Source organism: Anser brachyrhynchus (genome assembly GCF_964034855.1).
Source record: "Anser brachyrhynchus genome assembly, chromosome: 11".
Taxonomy (NCBI): Eukaryota; Metazoa; Chordata; class Aves; order Anseriformes; family Anatidae; genus Anser; species Anser brachyrhynchus.
In genome coordinates, this window is record NC_137706.1 from 8,729,082 (window position 1) to 8,748,454 (window position 19,373).

Below are 19,373 nucleotides of genomic sequence, written 5' to 3' on the forward strand. Positions count from 1 at the left end.
AAAACATTCCCAAATCCAAATTGATATTGAGGGCAACACAGTTTATAGATTAATCACAACAGACAGTAACAGTCACAATACCTCTTTTTCCAGAATACGAGAGATCTCTCCTAAAGTCCGGTCCAGAGCAGAAACCTTGTTGTTTGCCAACAAACCGCTATCCTGCATCTGGAGGTGCTTGGAAAGGTCTTTTGCTAATCGCTGTAACCTTCAACATGAAACAGAAAACAAAGAGCAGTTAAAGCAAAGAAAAAGTCTCCAAATCATGGAAAATTTCATCTTTGTAATGATACTCCGGTAACTACATTTCAACAAAACAACAATGAAAATCGGTGTAACAATATCATCTATACTGAACAGCAACTAAAATGTGCAACACAGCAAGTAGGCACTGTCAGCTTTGAGTGTCTATGACTTTTCACTATCTGCTTTTTTAGGGAAATGGTAAGGAAATAATGTGAACAGTATAGCCATAAAGGCAATTCTTTATTAGTCCTATGTTTATTTATTTCATTGCTCAAACAAGTTAATTTCCCTATTATCCCTCCACAGTTTATCCTGCTAGTTTTTGTCAAGGAATCACAGAACGGTTTGCGTTGGAAGGGACCTTCAATCAAGATCACCTACTTCCACCTCCCTGCCAGTAAAGAATTTATTCCTAATATCTAATCTAAATCTACCCTTTTTTAGTTTAAAACCATTACTTTTTGTCCTATCACTACACTCTCTGACAAAGAGTCCCTCCCCACCTTTCCTGTTGGCCAACTTTAGGTATTGGAAGTCATCTTACTTTTCAATATGCTTTCAACATGCCCTTTTCCTCCATTGCTTGATTCTTCCCACCCACTTATCTGAGTAGTTCCCTCCTGAGATGAGTAAGAGAAACAGAACAGCAGACTACTTGGCTAATTTCTTATAGGCATCATAAAAGAAATAGCTCTTCAGGTTTATTTGAACAAATGAAAACTAGTGACTCTGCAGGCTACCTCAGAAAGGGCATTCCATTAATAAGGGTCAGTAATGAAGCCAAAATGCAGAGGTGGGAGAGACGCACACACACGTGGATTCAGACTCATTTAAATTTTACATATCTACCTCTGGGCTATTCGCCTATGCTCTCTTGCTAGGCAGTGAGGAACAATACACAGTTACAAGGCACCGCTCATTTCCTCCTGGAGTGTAAAATAAAGCACACTCAGTGCATCTTTCCTTGCCCTGAATGTGAGATCAGTAACTAGCTCACATGTAGACTTCTACCTCTGTAGAGGCATTAGAGGCAGGTGATAAAAATGCTAAACAGGGTCCCTTACCACGGGATTATGAGAAGCAGCGAGGAAGTATCAGTCAGTACTTGCCACGTATTTGCAAGCCACTGTCTTAGTACTACTGGCTGCTCTGCTGTGCTTGCTCGACCTTTCGTTTGAGCTAGTAGAACAATTTGTACTGGAAGTGGGAAGAAGCTGGTAACTGAGCAGCATGAGAGGAAGAAATACAGTTGTGATTAGAAGTAAATACAAACCTGCAGGAAGGATATCAATGTTTATCATAAAATGAGAGACCATCAGTGTGAAAGGGCCAGAAAGCAGTCACAAAGTGACGACAGAGTAACAGGAAAAAAAAGCTTGCCTTAACTGCTCTCCTAGAGGTGAGACAGGAGACAGAATGGCAGGAGAATGAACCACAACAGTTATGTGTTTAAAAAAAAAACAAACAACAAAATACAGAATATTTATTTGGAATGAGACCTGAACAGAAAGTTTCTACTTAATCAGTGGGAAACAGGTACTCTGTATCTTTTCTTTAAAGAAATTAAGAGATTTGTAAGAAGCTTTCAAAAGACACTGGAAATAAAGATATGTTTTGAAAGTACAAATAAAAACGATTTGCAGAATTTTGTGTTTTGGACTTATCATCATCTGGTCAGCTGAGTCCACTAATATTCAGCCTGTGGATTTTTCTATGACAAGAAAAATAAAGGGGTACTAAGGCCAACAAAATTTTCTGCACGGTTGTTTCCTCTGTGGAAACTGAAGTCGGAGGAAACACTCTAACACAGTAAACCAGGAGCTAAAATGGGAAAGAAAATTAAAAGCCAAATAACTGCAGGACTTTGACAATAAATCAGATGACCGCTAACGCTGCTGAGCTTAAGGAGTGGATTGTAGCACTGATGAAAAACTGAATTGCTGCAGTGCAGAAAGACGACTTAGAAGCTAGGTATTTCAGGTATTCTTGTGGGGTTTAAAATAGCTATTTTCTTGGCAATATCCTGGTGCATTAATCAAAAATAAAGAGGACTTCCCTTGGAAACATCTACCCAAATTCTATGATTAAAGCATTTATAAACAACAAAAAACCCAACACACTATACTGTGTGCAACTCCATGACAGAAGATGGCAAGACAGGTTTCCATTTGCTCCATTTAACATCAGAGGAATGGAATTCAACCAGGATTAAGCACAGAGGCTAAAGAAAGGGACTTTTCCTAATCTTAGTATTACAGAGAAAATAAAAACCCCTCTCATACATGACAAGTCTGAAACCTTTTTTGATGAGACAGAAAAGATGTTTCATCAGCCATCAGCATACAAAATGTGTAAGGTTGATCAAGGCATTACTAAAAAGGAATCGAATAAAAAATAATCATGTTACATTGCCTTGTCTGTTGACATGTTCCCTTTCCCTTCAGTCTCAAAAAGAACTTTCATACATACAGAAATTCCTGTCTTTCCTCATGCACCAGTGGTCACATATTGTTGTGAGAACCAATAAATACTTCATTTTGCATCACGCTGAAGTTCATGTTAGAAAAGTGAGAACATATATCCTCTTTTGCCAAATAATACTTTGTTAGTTTCTCAAGCATTTCCCTTTTCTCCAAATTAAGACACTACCTTAAATCAGTTTCTTCTTCTGGAATGATCTTCACTTACAGAACTGGCACTCTTGAGCACTAATAACAAACTACTTCATTACTGGAACATCCCTTCTTTCCAGATGCTGCATTGAATTTTTCTCTTGCACCCACCCCAAGATTTATACACAGTCTAAGACAAAAATATCTAGATTTCTTAAATAATTTTATATGCACATTTTTGAAAGCCCATCTAATCAATGAAGTAGAACTGATTAGGTTCTTGATATTTTCTTTGCTGAAAAGCTTTTACCAAAAGACAGACTTTATGTTTCTTATTTTGATGCTGAAAACACAAAGAACATTTCCAGTTGTGCCGCATTAAAGAATTACTTCTTACATCTTCATATCATACTGTATGTTGGTCTTCTGTCAAAAAAGGGTAAAGTATGCTACATGATCATATGGGGAAGAGATGGGAAATAAAAACCCTCCTCCCACTGAGTGAGTCTTGGAGAAATTAAAATAATTTCTATACTTTATACTGACCTCTTGACAGCATCACAGAGAAATAAGAATTATTTTCTTTAAGACTGTTTCAAAGGACTAGAAATCTATGCAGGATGACTTGTACTTGAATATAGAATTAATCATTGCCACAAACAGATCTGGAAAGAGAACACCCTTTGGGCATATAGTAGATTAATACATTACGGTATCAACACCTGCTCAAGGACTATGAGGAAATACCGTTGAGTCCAAATCCAAACATTTTGAAAACAACAACTTAATTTTCACTCCATCTCAGAATTTGCATTCCTCCAAGGTTTAATGTGCCATGGAGGGAACAATAAGTAAGTGAACATTTATTTGGCTAAATAAAAGGGAAAGTTAACATTTATGCCTTTTTATCTAAAATTATTTACATCCCACTAATTAAAAGGTAAGCATTGCCTCCAAAGAGATAATTCAGAATGTAGAAGAAATATCCTAAGAGACATAAGGCACAGATTGGTTTTAGAATGTTACACTCTGCTAAATAGCATGTTCAGCAAATACAAATACATTATCGGGTCTTTTTGCACTGCAAATAGGAAAATGATGGATAGTCAAATTAAAGGTTTATAGAGAAAATATGTAAATAAAATTACAACGAAGTATTGTAAAATTAAGGGTTTGGTTTTAGCATAGGCTAAATATTTCTAGTAGGTTTAATATATTTTATAGACTAAAGGAAAAAGATCTCTGTCAATGTTTATAGGTCACATTTAATCTCCAAAAAAAAAAAAAAAACACAACCACCAAACCACCTTGAAATAATAACATCAATTTATTTCAGCACTTCCACATTTAAATCCATGATTTCTTGGCTGTGTGCTGAATGTATGCCCGGAAGGATCAGTACAAGTGGCAGAGACTGGTTACTCCTCCTGTGCGCTCCTGCTGAGGGCGGCCAGAGGCCAGCTGGACACACAGCCCCAATTCTTGCCTGTGCAGTGTGTGCCTGGAGAGAACTGAGAAAGTCTGTGGCGGTTCCTGCCCAGCCCAAAACTGAGTTATGCTGTATCCTCCTAAAGCAACGTACAGCCCTGCTCTGTTCTGTACTACCCCTGCAGCAAAGTAACATACTCAGTGGCACACCTGACACATTCTAATCACTTTAGGAACGCAATGGAAAACACCGCTCTACTTCACAACATCGCTAGATGCCTAAATATGCAGCTTTGTACATCTTTGTTAGTCTCAGAAATGGAAGCTACCTAAAAACTGATGGCAAAATTGCTAAAAAGATTTTCTGAATTAATTTCATTTGCTATAAGAATGCTCTGGCAATTCTCTGAAAATAACACCTACTGCCCATCCAATGAGAGAACAGATATTTACTTTTGTTTAAATTTAACTGAATTTTATTTTATTTATATTTCAGCTCTTCTATAGTTCATACAGCTGTTTAAAAACAAGTTTTGCACAAATATTTCCAGATTCAGACATTTTTCCCCACTAATCAGTATTGTGGTATAATATTTTATAATTGACTTAACTGTAAACTGGCCTAGTACACCAAGAAAACCTACAAGGTCCATTTGTTTTGTGAACACACTGCTATACTGCACAAAAAAAAAAAAGAACGAACTGTGTCATTGAAGGCATTTATCTTCGAGGCTCTGCAAGAACAAACTCCACACTACATTCCTGACTCCTTTTTTTGTATTGCAGGCCTTTCTCAGAATAGTGGTTCTTTCATCAGACCGTCTGAAGTGCCCCTTTTCGTAGTTTAAAAAAGGAGGAAGTAAAAAAAAAAAATGAAAAAAACAAACAACAACAAAACAAAACAAGTCCTTCGTGAACGAGAGGAGAAAGTGGCTGAAGTATTAGATTAGGGAGGTTATATTTTTATTTTAAACATTCCTGCAATCGTGCTAACTCCCTTTAGGCAATCTTTCATTACCTTACTTTCCCTGCTTATATTTATGGATGACATTTATGCTTTCCTACCTTCAGACTGCTTTAACACTCAAACATACAGCTTTTGGAATAATAGATATTAAATAAATGTAACTAACACTCTTACTTTACGAAAGCTTTTTCCTTCCCTTTTAAAAACCTGCTCTGATGGACACCAAAGGATGCTGCAAACAGAAAGAGCCATCGCCCATGTGTGTTTTGATGGGCTAACTTTGCGGACTGGACACTAAATAATTACCTTCAGATCAGTTCCCAGAGAATCCGAATTAATACCACAAATGCATCAAATGTCCACTGGCTTTTATAAAACAACCTAAGTACAACCAATGACCAACCAGCTAATGAACAGTTGAAAAAGGCCACGGAGCAACAGAATGGCCATTCCCAAATGAGAATGAGTGCAGCACTTTTCCTTGAAAGGGCTTTCTACAGGAGATTGGTCAGAGACCAAGACACCAAGCAAGTAAAGCAGCATTTGTATCTATTTTTCTGCCTATATTAAGGGAGGCAATTTTTTGGATAGTTACTAAATAGAAAAAAAAAAACGGTTTCAGGCATCTTCCAAAACTGTTTCTAGAAAAAGAAACACTTAAAGCCTTTTACAATCCCCCTCAAGAATCAGTATATCCAGTACTCAAACTGGAAAAGGCACACATACCATGTCTATCAAAGCAAGATAAACATTCTCTGCTTTTTGATATTTGTATTATTTGTGAGGTTTAGAAAGCACTTGAATCACTGCTTCCTCAGTGAATGTTTTTATAAGCCTGCAAACCATACACTAACAAGAACTACTGAAACAATCTAGGAGCTGCCGCAGGAAATCAGTGGTCTCATAATATTAAGGTGGCTTAATCTTAAAGGTGATCTAAAAAGGCTTTTTACCTGCCAAAGACTAATTCTGGGTTCTGTCTTTCTGACATGACTAACAACTAAAATCAGATAAACTGCATTCCATAAATGGTTTTAGTTGTTTACAAAGACATAATCAGGGATAGGAGGAGTTAAAGAAACGAGACATAAGCAAGGAAACATACCAGAAAGTTGTATTTAATGATCTCGTTCTAAAATTCATTTGCTTCTGTTAAGTGAACAAACACATCTACCAACCGTGTCATGTTTTAAATGGAATTTTAAAAAGATTTTTAAAAAAATTTTAAGCTCAGCCCACTGATAAAAAAGTTGTTTCTTTGTTCACTAGCAGACTTCCACCAAATTTGAATACCTCAAACCTTCCTTCCAAAGAAACAAAACATAGTGGCATTTGTTTTGACACAAAGAACACATTTGCCTTCTTAGTTTTTACACCCTTCACCCTATGACATGACTTCTCTCATTAAATTTGCAGATCTACTCAGAGCACATGTTGGATAGCTGTTACAACTCCTAGTATTGGCAAGGATTTGCTCTGTCTCAGCCAGGTACAGTAGCAGTTAATATTAGCTCACAGTAGTACACTGTGTTCTAGCTAAAAAGGTAACCGTTAACTATTTCATAGCTTCTCAATACAAAAACGTTTTAGTAGAGATCTAATACTGTTTCAGCTAATTCTTCTTGTTATTTTTCTTAGTAAAGTAGGATCCTGTACTTAGTTCTGTTAAGAAAAATGTTGCCTATTATTCTTTCCTGTATTAATTTGTTTATCCACATAAACAGATATGGTCTGGTCTTAAACTCAGAACATGTCTTGTCTTCTCACTCTATCCTTTACAGAGAGAGAGAGAGAGAGAGAGAGAGAAGGCTACTCTTCTCTTTCATACTTCCATTTTATATTATCTTAGCTTTGTGATGAAAGTGAGCTACACAGTGGCCACCACAGTAGTTTATTTCTAACAGAGTGCAGCCCTAATGGGTGCTGGTGCAGCACCAGGCGTGCAGTGCTACACTCTGCCAAGACATGGACCATGTGGATCTACTGGTGATTCTACTTGCACCTTCCCTGGGATCATCACTTTGAAAGGGCTCATAACTCCAGCCTCCCTGCACTCAGAACAGGGCCAGAACTATAAACATCCTCAGAATCTGTGAGACAGTGCCTCCTTACCTCAGTGATTCGTCCAGAGGCAGGATGCATACAAGAAACGAAGAACAACAAAAACGATCTCACCAAATGCTATGGCTGCAAAATACTGCAACAGATTGCTGTATGGGCATGTGTGCTTAGAGTGCAACATGCAAATTAAGTCCTTAGTTGTAATTACATTTCAGTTCTCATATTTCTTATTTTTTAGATTATGTCAGAATAAATGTGACACTGGTTTCAAAATAGCAAAATCAATCTAGAGAAAATAAAGAAAAAAACTGAGAAAATAAAGAAAAGTTAAGAGGCAGCCAAAAGAAGGATCCACAAATGTATTTGAAACCTCCTCATATTACACCACCTACTCCATTCAGATACTGAGAACATGCAGGAAAGTTAAGGATGTTCCAAGAACAGAGGTAAAAAAGGAAGGCAATAAGAAAGCAGGTGAAACAGAAGATTCTGCCTGAAAGTACCCTAGCATTTCACTGAGAAATAAAAACTGTAGATTGAGAATCAGTCAAGAAATAACAAACAAAACAAAACAACTTGCTTGAGTTTCTGTTGCACTGCTACTGAAACAACTGAATAAAGCACGTCACTGATGATAATCAGAAGTCAGAAAGAAGCTAACATGGAAAAGCTACAGCTTGTCAGTACTGTCAGTTGCTCAAACACACCACATTTCTGCTGACAACTAGAACCTAATGTTTTTATTTTCTGGTAGCAAAGAAAAGCAAAACATAGAAGCTACAAATTTAGAAGTCCTAATTCGCCATGAAATTAATCTTGAAAATTGAAGTGCTGATAATTAAGAAACGAAGCCAACAGAACCTTCTTCCCCGATGTGTTTATGCAGCTGTGCCATCTGGTGGAGATGTTTCATTTTCCTATGTTAAACCTCGGCAATGTTTTTGATTAAAATACATACTGAGCTTCAGCAGCAGGTTTTCAAACTACTAAAAAGACTGCATGAAAGACACTGCTTACATGTTAGTCATACAAGCATCAGGGAAGCCTAAAAGCAAGGATCTGAACATCTTAAAGAATAGGGACTTCTAAAAATCACTACCTTGAAGTGTATCAGCAATTTATGAATGATGGAAGCAACAACAAAACACAATCTGGTTATTACCTCATCCTGAAAACAAACATCCCCAACCCAGAAAGTCATCATCATTTCAGGATGAAGGTATTTGAATCCAACTGTTGAGCTGCTACAGCCTGACTGACCTTCCATGGACTTCTTGAGCACAACTGTAGGAATGGTTTACCATCTGCCTGCTACCCTAACAAAGAACTGTAAATGGATGCCTGAGGAAAACTAAGAACTGGGTAAACATATGTAATCTTCTTTACTAATCCTTTTCTTGCCCCCATTTTCAGTTTAGGAATCTCTAGAGCTAGATGTTGTTTCCTTGAACCGCTATGAATGCAAGGTAAACTTTCAGCATCTTTTTGTCAACGAGTCCCATATATCTAATTACACACAGCACTAAGAACCACTGATCTTCATTCCGTGCTTCCTCATTCTGGCCCTGGGAGGGACAGCAGACGATCAGTCACCACCATCTTTTCCACACTATTTATGACCTTGTAAATCTCTGTAACATACATCCTTTGCAACTTCCTCCCGCCATTGCATTTTTCTCCAGAATGAGAAGTACTTAATCCCTAACAGAGAAGTTATACCAGAAGTTGTTTCCTTTCTTTCTGTCTGTGAACTCTCAACAATTCCAGTATATCCTTTCTGAGATAAAGAAGCAGAAATGCACATGGCATTCAAAAGATGTAGATGATTTGTACATAATGACATTCATTATTTTATTTCTGCACCTGTCTAAATAATTTTAATAAAGGATTTGCTTTAACTGCTAGGAGTACGGAGCTAGTATTTTCTTGGAACTATGTATCACTTCGGTAAATTCAAAGCCCATCAGTTTGTATGTGAAGGTAGCACTGAGTTCCCGGGTCCCCCGACACTGTGTAGCCCTTAATATACAGTGAATTTCACCTGCCGTTTTACTGCTTTGTTACTGTCTCTCTTCAAAATTATTATTCAGTATCAGCTCTTGTCCCTATTATCTTGAGTATCTTCACATAGTGGTCAAACTGTGTCGTCTCACTGTTTGCCCTCTAGTCCAAGTCCTTGTGACTATGTTGAACATTGTAGGACTGCAGAACTCTACCAGTAACCTCCCTATTTAGCAAACACTGATCAGGCATCTCCACTTCTTTTCAGTTTTTGAACCTATTCCTACTTACGCAACAGCTATATGGATTCCTCTAAAACCTTTGGCAAGAGAGACCTTGTCAAGAACTTTTTGGAATCCAAATATTCTGCATCTTTTGCCAAACAGTTTCAATGCAATCACACAGAAAAGGCTGACTAATTTTCAGCTTCATACTAAGGAGGAGAAATCTGTCAGTGATAACTGCTTGTTTTAATTTTACTATCTACTGCCTTCATCTGTGCCTTATCTTTGACAATAAAATGGTCTATTCTTTACAAAGCTCAATGCCAGATTAAGACACCTGTGCATTAAAATACCTGTGGTTTCCCCATATGAACCTTTGTTTCTGACCAAAGGGAGGTAACACAAGCTTTTCAGTTCCATAATTCCAGTACTGAACTTTCACAATCAGTGTTGAAGAGTACTAAGCTGGAACCTTCTTGCTTCCAGGTAGGAAAGAGATAAGCACATGCTCTCTTTCTATTGCATCTTACATGGTTTAAGATATACAGTGCTTTCAGAAAAAAAAGGCATTTATAACATCTGACCTTTCGTGTTAGGAATTGATCTGTAATTCAATATGACAGTACATCCCATATTGAGTGGGAACCTTACCACACTCCACTGGAAATTTCAGAAGCACTTCTGCTACAGACAGGAAAAAAAAAGTCTAAAATACATAAAGTTAAATGCTTACTTGGCTTTAAATGGGGAATCGGAGACGGCATTTTTTGCTTCCATCAAACTCTCATATTCCTTTGCCCTGGAGGAAGAAATATTAATCATTTATTGACTATCATCTAAAGCATACTGTATGGAATATCAGCAAGGTAATTCTAGCCTTTGCAATTTTTCTGTTTCATAATAGGTCATGCCATTTCTGACAATTCTGCCTTACCATAATGCATACAGATATTTAACTACTAGTCACTAACAATTATTATTACTAATTTAGTATAACATCAGTACACAAATGGTGGATTTAATTTGACCTTCAATATGGTGACAAATGTTAAAGCAACATATACAATAATAGGGAAAGAACTGTAGAAACCTACTTCATTATAAAATTAACTCATTCATCTGATAAAAATATTAGTAATTTAGACAGGTGGTGTAGATCAGAATACTACAACACAGACACTATAATGAACAAATTATTTGTTTTATTTACAGCTATAGAGGTATTTTTAATGAAATTAATGTCCATTTTGTAACGTTATGAACCTTGTTAGGCATACGGCACAGAAGTAAATACTTCCACTAATGGCTGTTTTACTGTTAGAAATGGAAACAGGACCTATAATCACATACCTGTTTAGACACTTAAAAGTATTATTTACACTGGCCATATGCCAAAAAGCAGGAAGACAGAGACAGGACTTCTTTTTCACCACTTGTTTTGACTGCAACCAGCCTAAACTAGCAGGTGAAAATCATCAGCAGCTCATCAACCAAAACAGGACTTGGAGTGGTAATCCTGTAACACTTTATAACATCTCCCCAACTCCACGAAGTAAAACTAAACCACACACCACAGTGACACAGAAGAATTAAAAATTTCAGAGCCAGAGCCTTGTGAAAAAACATCCAGCAGACACTAAAAGCATCTGGCTATTAAAAACATTTGATCCATTAAAATTGCTCTTTCAATTTTTATTCTGAAATGAAGACCTCAGAGATACAACACAGACCTCTAGAGCCTGAAGGCAGAACTGCTGTTCAAGTCTGTTGAGGTTCTGTTCTCAGATGAATGAGTAGCACCTCATTCACAGCTGGGAAAACTCTTCACAAGTAAGGACTTTGGCAAGCTGTACCCACACCTGAAGGAAACTTCACTGTCATGCTGGACTAAACCAAATATGTGATTTGTCTCTACCAGTGGCACCCATAAGAATCCCCAAAGGAAGGTGCCAAAACTCCCTCAAGACAGAAGCAGAAAACATCTGCTTCAGGTCAACTTTGACCCATAAAAACGCTGTTTAGTATTAATTTCCAAAGTATTTTGAATATTAACTGTTGTTAGTTGGCATTCTTGCTTGCTTTACAAACATCCAACTGTTTTCTTTTCTTGGTGGTTTGTTTTCCAAATCCAAGATTTTGCCAATGGCTTCCAATTGGAAATGTGTTTTATTGCTCCGCTACAAAACACCAGTTTAGTAAAGATTTAATTCCTAATAAATCCTAAGCATTGATTTCATTTACTATTGTATCAGGTCTTTCCTCATATCTTCCTAAAATAAACATTCCCAGTCTTTTCGTCTTTTCAACTTCTCTTCACGAAAGCTTTTTTTTTTTTTTCTCGTAACCTCATAATCTTTTTCTGCATTTTTCTACTTTATCAAGGTCCTTTCAGCTAGGTGAGACAATGTTTTATGTCATGTTTAGAAAAAAAATCATCAACGGAACACAGCAACATGACATTTTGATTTTGGCTGTAACAGCAGTTGTTCAAAGGTCTTTACTAATCTGTAAGTAACAGTCATTTTGTTCCTAGGGTTGAGAGAGCTCATTTAAAATCTGAAAGTTTCAGAAATAGTTCACTATTTCTCTCAGGTACACATACTCCACACTTCTTTATATTCTCTCTTCACCCAAGAAGATCAAGTTTTCCAAAGCTACTCAAATTTTCCCTCAGCTTGCTTAACCTAAACAACTTGTGCCACATGCAAATACTGTTACATTAGTACTAGTTCTGATTTGTGGATCATTAATAAAGCTATTAATCACAACTGAATTTAGTATTAAACATGGAGGTGAGATTCCCTTATTAACCTTTTGCCTTCTTTCCTGTCTCAGCCAGAAACAACATATTTTATCTCTGAGTTTTGTACAGACGAGTCAGTCAAACATGAATAATCACCTAAAATATCTGTTACTAAAGAACATGACAGAAGTGCTTTAAATCCATTGCAAAGCTTATCTCAACTGTGTGCACTTCCTACTTGGTAACTCCACCGCTGTTGCTGGGGGTTAGGTTTCAGCAGGCCTCAGTTTGCCATGCAGGCACCAAAGTATTCTTCTCATAGCAGCACATATGTGTTAACCTGAGATAATTTATTTAGCTATATATCAGTTGTTACTATGGCATCAGTTTAACAGCTTAGGGTTATAAATATTATTAATAAGACTAACAAAACTTCTCAACATATCTAATAACCCAGTGATGACAATTTGTTCCCTCATTCACCTTTGCCCTTCATAGCTTTCATATTATTATATTGATTTAGGAGCAAGAAACTCAGGAGAGAAACAGGACCTATTTTAATGCAGTTAGTTATTTCAAATTTTAAATATCACAGCTTCCTAGGAACGGAAATGAATGTGTAATTTCAAGCCATCGGGTATAGGGAGGTTTGTTACCACTACTTCTTTAGAGAAGAGGAATAGTTGCAAATATGTGCTAAAACACAGTTTATAGATAGCAACCCTAAATAAATTACTAGGGACTTCACATATTCCATCTAAGTTCTCAGTTGATTTTCTGCAGTAACTCCCAGCAATCTGCTTGTATTACTGTTTAGATTGTTGAGCAGAAACATAGTAGACATACTCTAAATTATTTAATTTAGCATTTCACATTGTAATTGTGAGATTATTACTTTAACTGCTTTAACAATCATATAATATCCCAAACGGAAGGGACCCACAAGGATCACTAAGTACAGCTCCTGGCTCCACACAGGCCCACCCAAAAATCAAACCTTATGTCTGAGGGCCTTGTCCAAACGCTCCTTGAACTCCAGCAGGCTTGGTGCTGTGACCATGTCCCTGGGTTCCTGTTCCAGCACCCGACAATGCTCTCACTGAAGAACCTTTTCCCGATATCCAGCCTGACCCTCCCCTGTGCCAGCTCCATGCCGTTCCCTCTGGTCCTGTCGCTGTCCCCAGAGAGCAGAGCTCAGCGCCTGCCCCTCCGCTCCCCTCGTGAGGGAGCTGCAGGCCGCCATGAGGCCTCCCCTCAGCCTGCTCTGCTCTGGTCTGAACAAACCAAGGGGCCTCAGGTGCTCCTCACAGGCCTTGCCCTCTAGGCCCTTCACCAGCCTTGCAGACCTCCTTCGAAGGCTCTGTAATAGTTTTAGGTCGTTCTTATATTGTAGCGCCCAAACCTGCATGCAGTACTTCAAGTGAGGCTGCAGCAGTACATAACATAACACTTTATCATTTTCCGATTACAGCAAACCTCCAAACATCCAAGGCCATAGTTGTCATTACTAGGCCTATTACTATTACTCAACTGTCAATTATACTAACTGTAGAAGACTGGCAAGCCTTGCATGGCTAAAATTAATCTCCTAAATGGATTTTATTTTTCCTCATCATTTTTTTTGTTTGAAATAGAACAAACTTTGTTTCATTTTGCTACTGGACATCTTTATTAGTAAGCTTTTTGTGTTAACGTTACATGGAATACATAAGTTTCGTGGTGAAATCGTCAATTTAATGTTTTCTTCAGGGAGAGCAATGAAAAGTTTAGTCACTCTTTAGTCAACTAAAAACAAGCTTAAAAAATGTAAATTTCATGTCTCTCCAATTTAATTCCTCCAAGATTTTGAAACATCCACTGTATTTCTCATTAGTACATCTTTGTAAAATGATGTCTGCTTTAATTAAAATTTTTATGACAGTTATGCTGACTCACCCAGCAGTCTGAAACATCAGAATTCAAAATGTTCCAAAACCCTTTTTCAACTCCCAGTGCCAATAACAAACTATTATTTGAACTATAAACCCGAGGTCTGACAAACCTTTGACTTAATTCAACAGAAGTAGTTCTTGAGAAAGAATTAAAATTGGACCCAATAGCTGCATTAATTCAACAGGTAACATGAATAAAAATCCACCTTGAGAAATTAGAAACCTGCAAGAATGTATTATCCAAATTCAACAGTGTGTTCAAATGTGAAGTTCAGACACTAGATTTGATCATCCAAAGAGGAAAAAAAATCAGAAATGATAAAAATTGTGTAATTATTTTGTATTTTTGAGATTAATGTACCATTATTAACATTATTATGAGCTAATATACTAACTCATTTTTACTGTTGCTCTAAAAATCTACACTTTTTTTCTAATCTGCAACACTTCTTGCTTAAGAACAATACAGAGAAAATATGTAACAATGCACTTTACCACCTGAGAAGTATTTTTAAGAGATAAATCTAAAAATATATTATTTAGTTAAGTATTTACTTCAGCTGGGGTCTCCTCAGCTACAGACTGACACTGCAGTTCATGATATAATGTCATTTTGCATATCTTACTGATCTGGAGATGTCACTTTTTAGGCTAATAACAAATTGCAGGTCTGACAACTCACTTTCCATTTTTAGATATTTTTAACTTTCTGTTGTGACAGGCAACAAAAAATGATTAAATTTAGTCATGGGATTTGACACTACAGCAGGCTGACTTCTATTTGTTGATTACTATTGATTTTCTTTGATACTTCATTTAAAAATCAATAGCTAGAAAGAAAAATAGGCATGGTTTACACAAATTTAAACATGCTATTGTATGCTAGAAGATGCTATGGTTTTGGCAGAGCACTGGCATCCAATTATGAGAAAAGCTCTTAACAGGTGAAACCAAGGGCTCCAGATCGATATTCAGTTTTCTTTCTCAATCAGAGAAAGTGGCCATAAATTAGGCTCATCAGTGTTATTTTCAGGACACTCCCAAAGCAAATAACTTATTTTTTCATTTTTTAAGCCTTCCATGGCACTCATACTAAAGGACAAAAAGTAAAGTTCAGAACAAAACTTAAAACAAAAAAACAAACAAAAAAAACAATAGCTTTTACTACCTGGAGTTCATCCGTGCTTTTAACTTTTTGGCTTTCTTTTTGTTTTTTTGCTTTTCCTCTCCTTCTTTCAATGGTTCCACAGGAAGAGAACTCTCAATCACAATATCCACAATGTATTTTTTTAATGACAGGTGCTCCTGCATAAAATATTGAAATATTTAATCTTACAGTGTATGGTAGTGTTTATAGATTATCTTCCCAGAAATAAGTAGTGGAAAATACTTAACAAAAGGTGAAGAAAATTAATAAATTTAAAACTAAATTTTAAACACTAGAAACACTCCCTCTATTTATATTCCAGAAAAATAACAATACACTCAAGAAAATTACGAGCTAACTGCAAAAACTTGAAGTGGAAAAAAAAAGACTTGAAAGAACAGGTGGAGGACAATATGATAAACTGGAAAATGCAGTTACCTCACTATTTTACTGCAAAATGTTATATACTCTCCAACACTAAACTCCTTATCTGCAGAAAAACAGGATAGGAAAAGCTTGTTCTACGGTTAGAACAGAAGTACCTAACTGAAGATGACCACATACTAAACTAAAAACAAGAAATTACCTTCATTTATTCCTGTTTACTCTGAGGTACTTTCAATCTAGATCACCCCAATACAGTTCAAAGTCTACTTTTAAAATAAATATTTCTAATTTTGAGGTGAAAAACTGAAAAAGCTATTCCCCTGAAGCTGTCCCCGATTTGGATTGACCTATGCTACCCATGCATGGACACTCGAATCTTTGTAACAATTCCAGTGACCAGCAGGCTGCCCAGAAACTGCACACTTAAACAATGTCAAACATGCCCAACACCTCTAGAAACACTGGTAAACTGCTCAATACCTTTTTTTCCCTCAGTTCTCTCAAGCCAGAAATTTGCTCAAAGCACTCTATGCATCAAGTTAGTTTTCAATGGCAAAGAGGAATTTCTACTCTTATCCTTCTAGACATACTTTTCAGTTTAATGTGCATTACTTCATTTAACCTCTTCTGAACTGTGTACTCCAGATCCTTGTCAGTGCAAGAAACTTATACTGATTTAAAGACATAAACATTAACAGTGACCCACTTAAACTACTACAACATCCTCAACTAGTCCATTTCAGTTGAAAAATGTGGCTACAAAAGCCAGTTTTATCAGATTCATTTTTACAAGTAATAAGAAGCAAATATTTTAATGCCAGTTACTAGAATATACTTACTACATTTTTAATATAACAAGGCTTATATTTGTTTTCTTATAGAATACTGAACACATTATGAAGTATAAGCCACCACTGCTTATTAGGATAATTTGTGCTTGAAAATGAGTGCCACAACGAGAAGCTGTTATTCCTTTTTTTTTTTTTTAAAAAAAAAAGTATTCTTAAAATTCAAAGTAAAAGTTGAACTGTTAAAAAATTAAAGACAATATTTTGCAGAAAATGACCTATGTTTTTTTTTTTCCACTGGTTCTTTCACTGATTCAGGAAAGTATTATGCTTGTTGAAAACAAAATAAATCTTTGTGAATTTTCCTGGAAAAAGACCATTTAGTTTTTGTAAAGCATTAGAGCATGATATAACCTAGCAATATATATTTGGTCAAAATAGTAACTGAAATTCTTAATATCTTAAATCATATGAATGCAAAATGAATACTGAATGAATATCAGACATAAAAAATCAAGTACAAAAATCTAAGCAATTTCTAAAACAGTGCCTTTAACTTGGCTACACTGCCTACCCTGCCTAACTCCCAGTATATCTGAGCATTTTCCCTGAATTTATTGTCCAAGTAATTCAATGGAAACTGTATTAGTCATATGTAACAGCAAGTCTAACAAGCTTTTATAAGAATTTTTCCCGTTAGTCAGATCAAACTTTTCCTCCCCACTAATATTATCAACATCATTTTAGCAAGAAGTGCTTCAAGGAAAACTATCCTAAGGCATCTCAGAAGGCTACCCCTCAGAGCATGACGCAGTATTACAAGAGAGCAACACACCCCAACATTTGATGAGTTAGTTCTTAACCAGTTCAGAGTAGCACACATTAACACAGTTGAAAATAGCAGTCACTGACTGAAACTTCCTTATGACAAACAAAAACCTTGTCATAAGGCTCAAACATCACAGGCAATTGATGGTTTCAAGTTTTTCAATATTAAGAAAAGAAAGGACTTTATCAGAGCAAGCTATGTATGATATTATTCAGCTACTAAGCTTCAGGGTACTTAGCTGCTGGCATTTTGAGGGTGTTCACTTACTCAACAAGTCTAATAATTATTTGATGGGATTCACATGCACTCCTGAAGTAGTATCCCTCCACAGGGTTATTTCCTAGCAGTTTACATATATTACATCCAATGAGTGCGATGAAACCCTTAAAAAATGATCATGAACATTAGAAGAAATGTTCTATATCTTTGTTAAACAGTGAAACTGATTTTTTGGTTCGTCAGGTCTTCAAACTATTTGCTGTATCCTTTCAGTGACAGCCAGAGCAAAATGAGGTTAATACTGCCCTTTGAGATGGACACCATGTGAGAAATGGGGCAGAATGTCCTCATTCAGGTGCAGTCAACTTGCTGTCTTCATGCTACAGAAGAGCAACAGCAAGCCTGCCATCAGACTTCTGACAGGCAGAAACGAGGAGTGAGACAAAGCCTTGTAGTATCCCTCAGCAGACACTCAGGTCTGTTTCCCAATCTGATCCGTGGCTTAAGAGAAGACTCACAGAGAACCACAGAGTTCAACAAGCACATTTCATTTATCAGCCTGGGAGGGCGAAAAGAGGTCTTGCTGTAACCACCCTTCGTGCTATTGATAAACCGTTTTGCTCATGTGAACTCACTTTTGTGAGGATATTTCTCAGAGTTCTCAGCTTTCAAAGTGTGGCAGTTTGGATTAACATCAGACTTCATACATACGGCTCGTGAAAGATGGACTAGAGTAATAACACCTTGTGTCACAAAGCCCATCACTTTTTCAACGTACAGATCAAAGCACAGGACTATCACTGCAGGCAGATCACTACTCAGGTGTGAAACGAGTATAACTAATAGCTCAGCATTGAATGACAACTTGAGTCTGGGAAGATGGCTGCTGCCAATATTGTGCTTCAGTGCAGTGCAGAAATATTTATTCCCAGGTATCACAAAGCTCCTACTTGTTACCTGGAAAAACAAAGGCTTTTAAATCCACTGAGCCATGTTCAAGTACTGTGTGTCCAACCCTTCAAATTAAGTTCATTAGTAATTTTACTTGTACAACCATCGGCCAGACAGGTTAACGTACCAAAAAAGTAATTGCTCTAAGTGTATGAAAGCGAGTCAAGCCAGTACACTGCTTAGACAATAAACTAACTAACTTCCTCTTCTGAATGCTTTTATTTAAGCAACAATTTCATCACTGAGTTTTGGTTATTTTTCTCTCATTTCTAATATAGGTAATGCAGAATAACTAGGTGATCTATTCACTTCTTCCTTAAAGCTTTTTACTTATTTAAAATTAGTATTATATAAGTAAATAGTAAATCCAGTAAGAAATATTGAGACTAATTTACCCACACCACAGAGGCATTCTGGGGTTTGGTTTCAGGACAGCAAGAAAGCACGTTACTGGCCTGATTCTGTGCTATGCTGAGCACATTCTGACAGATAATTAATTACCTAAAACCCTCAGATATTAGTAAACCATCAAATCTTTGGAGGCGTTAGGCTATTATAAATGCAAAGCTGTATTATGTAAATTCTCTAATGAAAGCTGGCTGTTAAGATCTGTATTCACACCTACCACAAAATCAGGTGATTTTCACTGCTGGTATAGAAACCACAGTCTCAATAGTTATGCAAATTCTCAAAAGCTTTGCTTTCAACAATGATGTAGAATATAGGACTAACCCAGGAAAACTACTAATGCTAAACTTTTTAATCCAAAAATAAAAACAGAACCACAGCTCACCAGTAAGCTGTGATGGTCATTAAGTATCAGCTTTCTGCCATCATTT

General features: G+C 36.6%; 1 protein-coding gene across 9 annotated transcripts in view; it reads right to left on the reverse strand.

Annotated features, from left to right (window-relative positions):
- Nucleotides 1-19,373, reverse strand: part of SCAPER (S-phase cyclin A associated protein in the ER) — a 242,691-nt gene that overhangs the window by 73,552 nt on the left and 149,766 nt on the right. For all 9 annotated transcript variants that reach the window (XM_080551341.1, XM_080551342.1, XM_080551340.1 and 6 more), the window contains 3 exons: nucleotides 15,382-15,518; nucleotides 10,273-10,338; nucleotides 82-208 (listed from right to left, as the gene is read on the reverse strand). In XM_080551341.1, coding sequence (XP_080407467.1) covers nucleotides 82-208; nucleotides 10,273-10,338; nucleotides 15,382-15,518 — 330 coding nt within the window. The remainder of the gene's footprint in view (nucleotides 1-81; nucleotides 209-10,272; nucleotides 10,339-15,381; nucleotides 15,519-19,373) is intronic.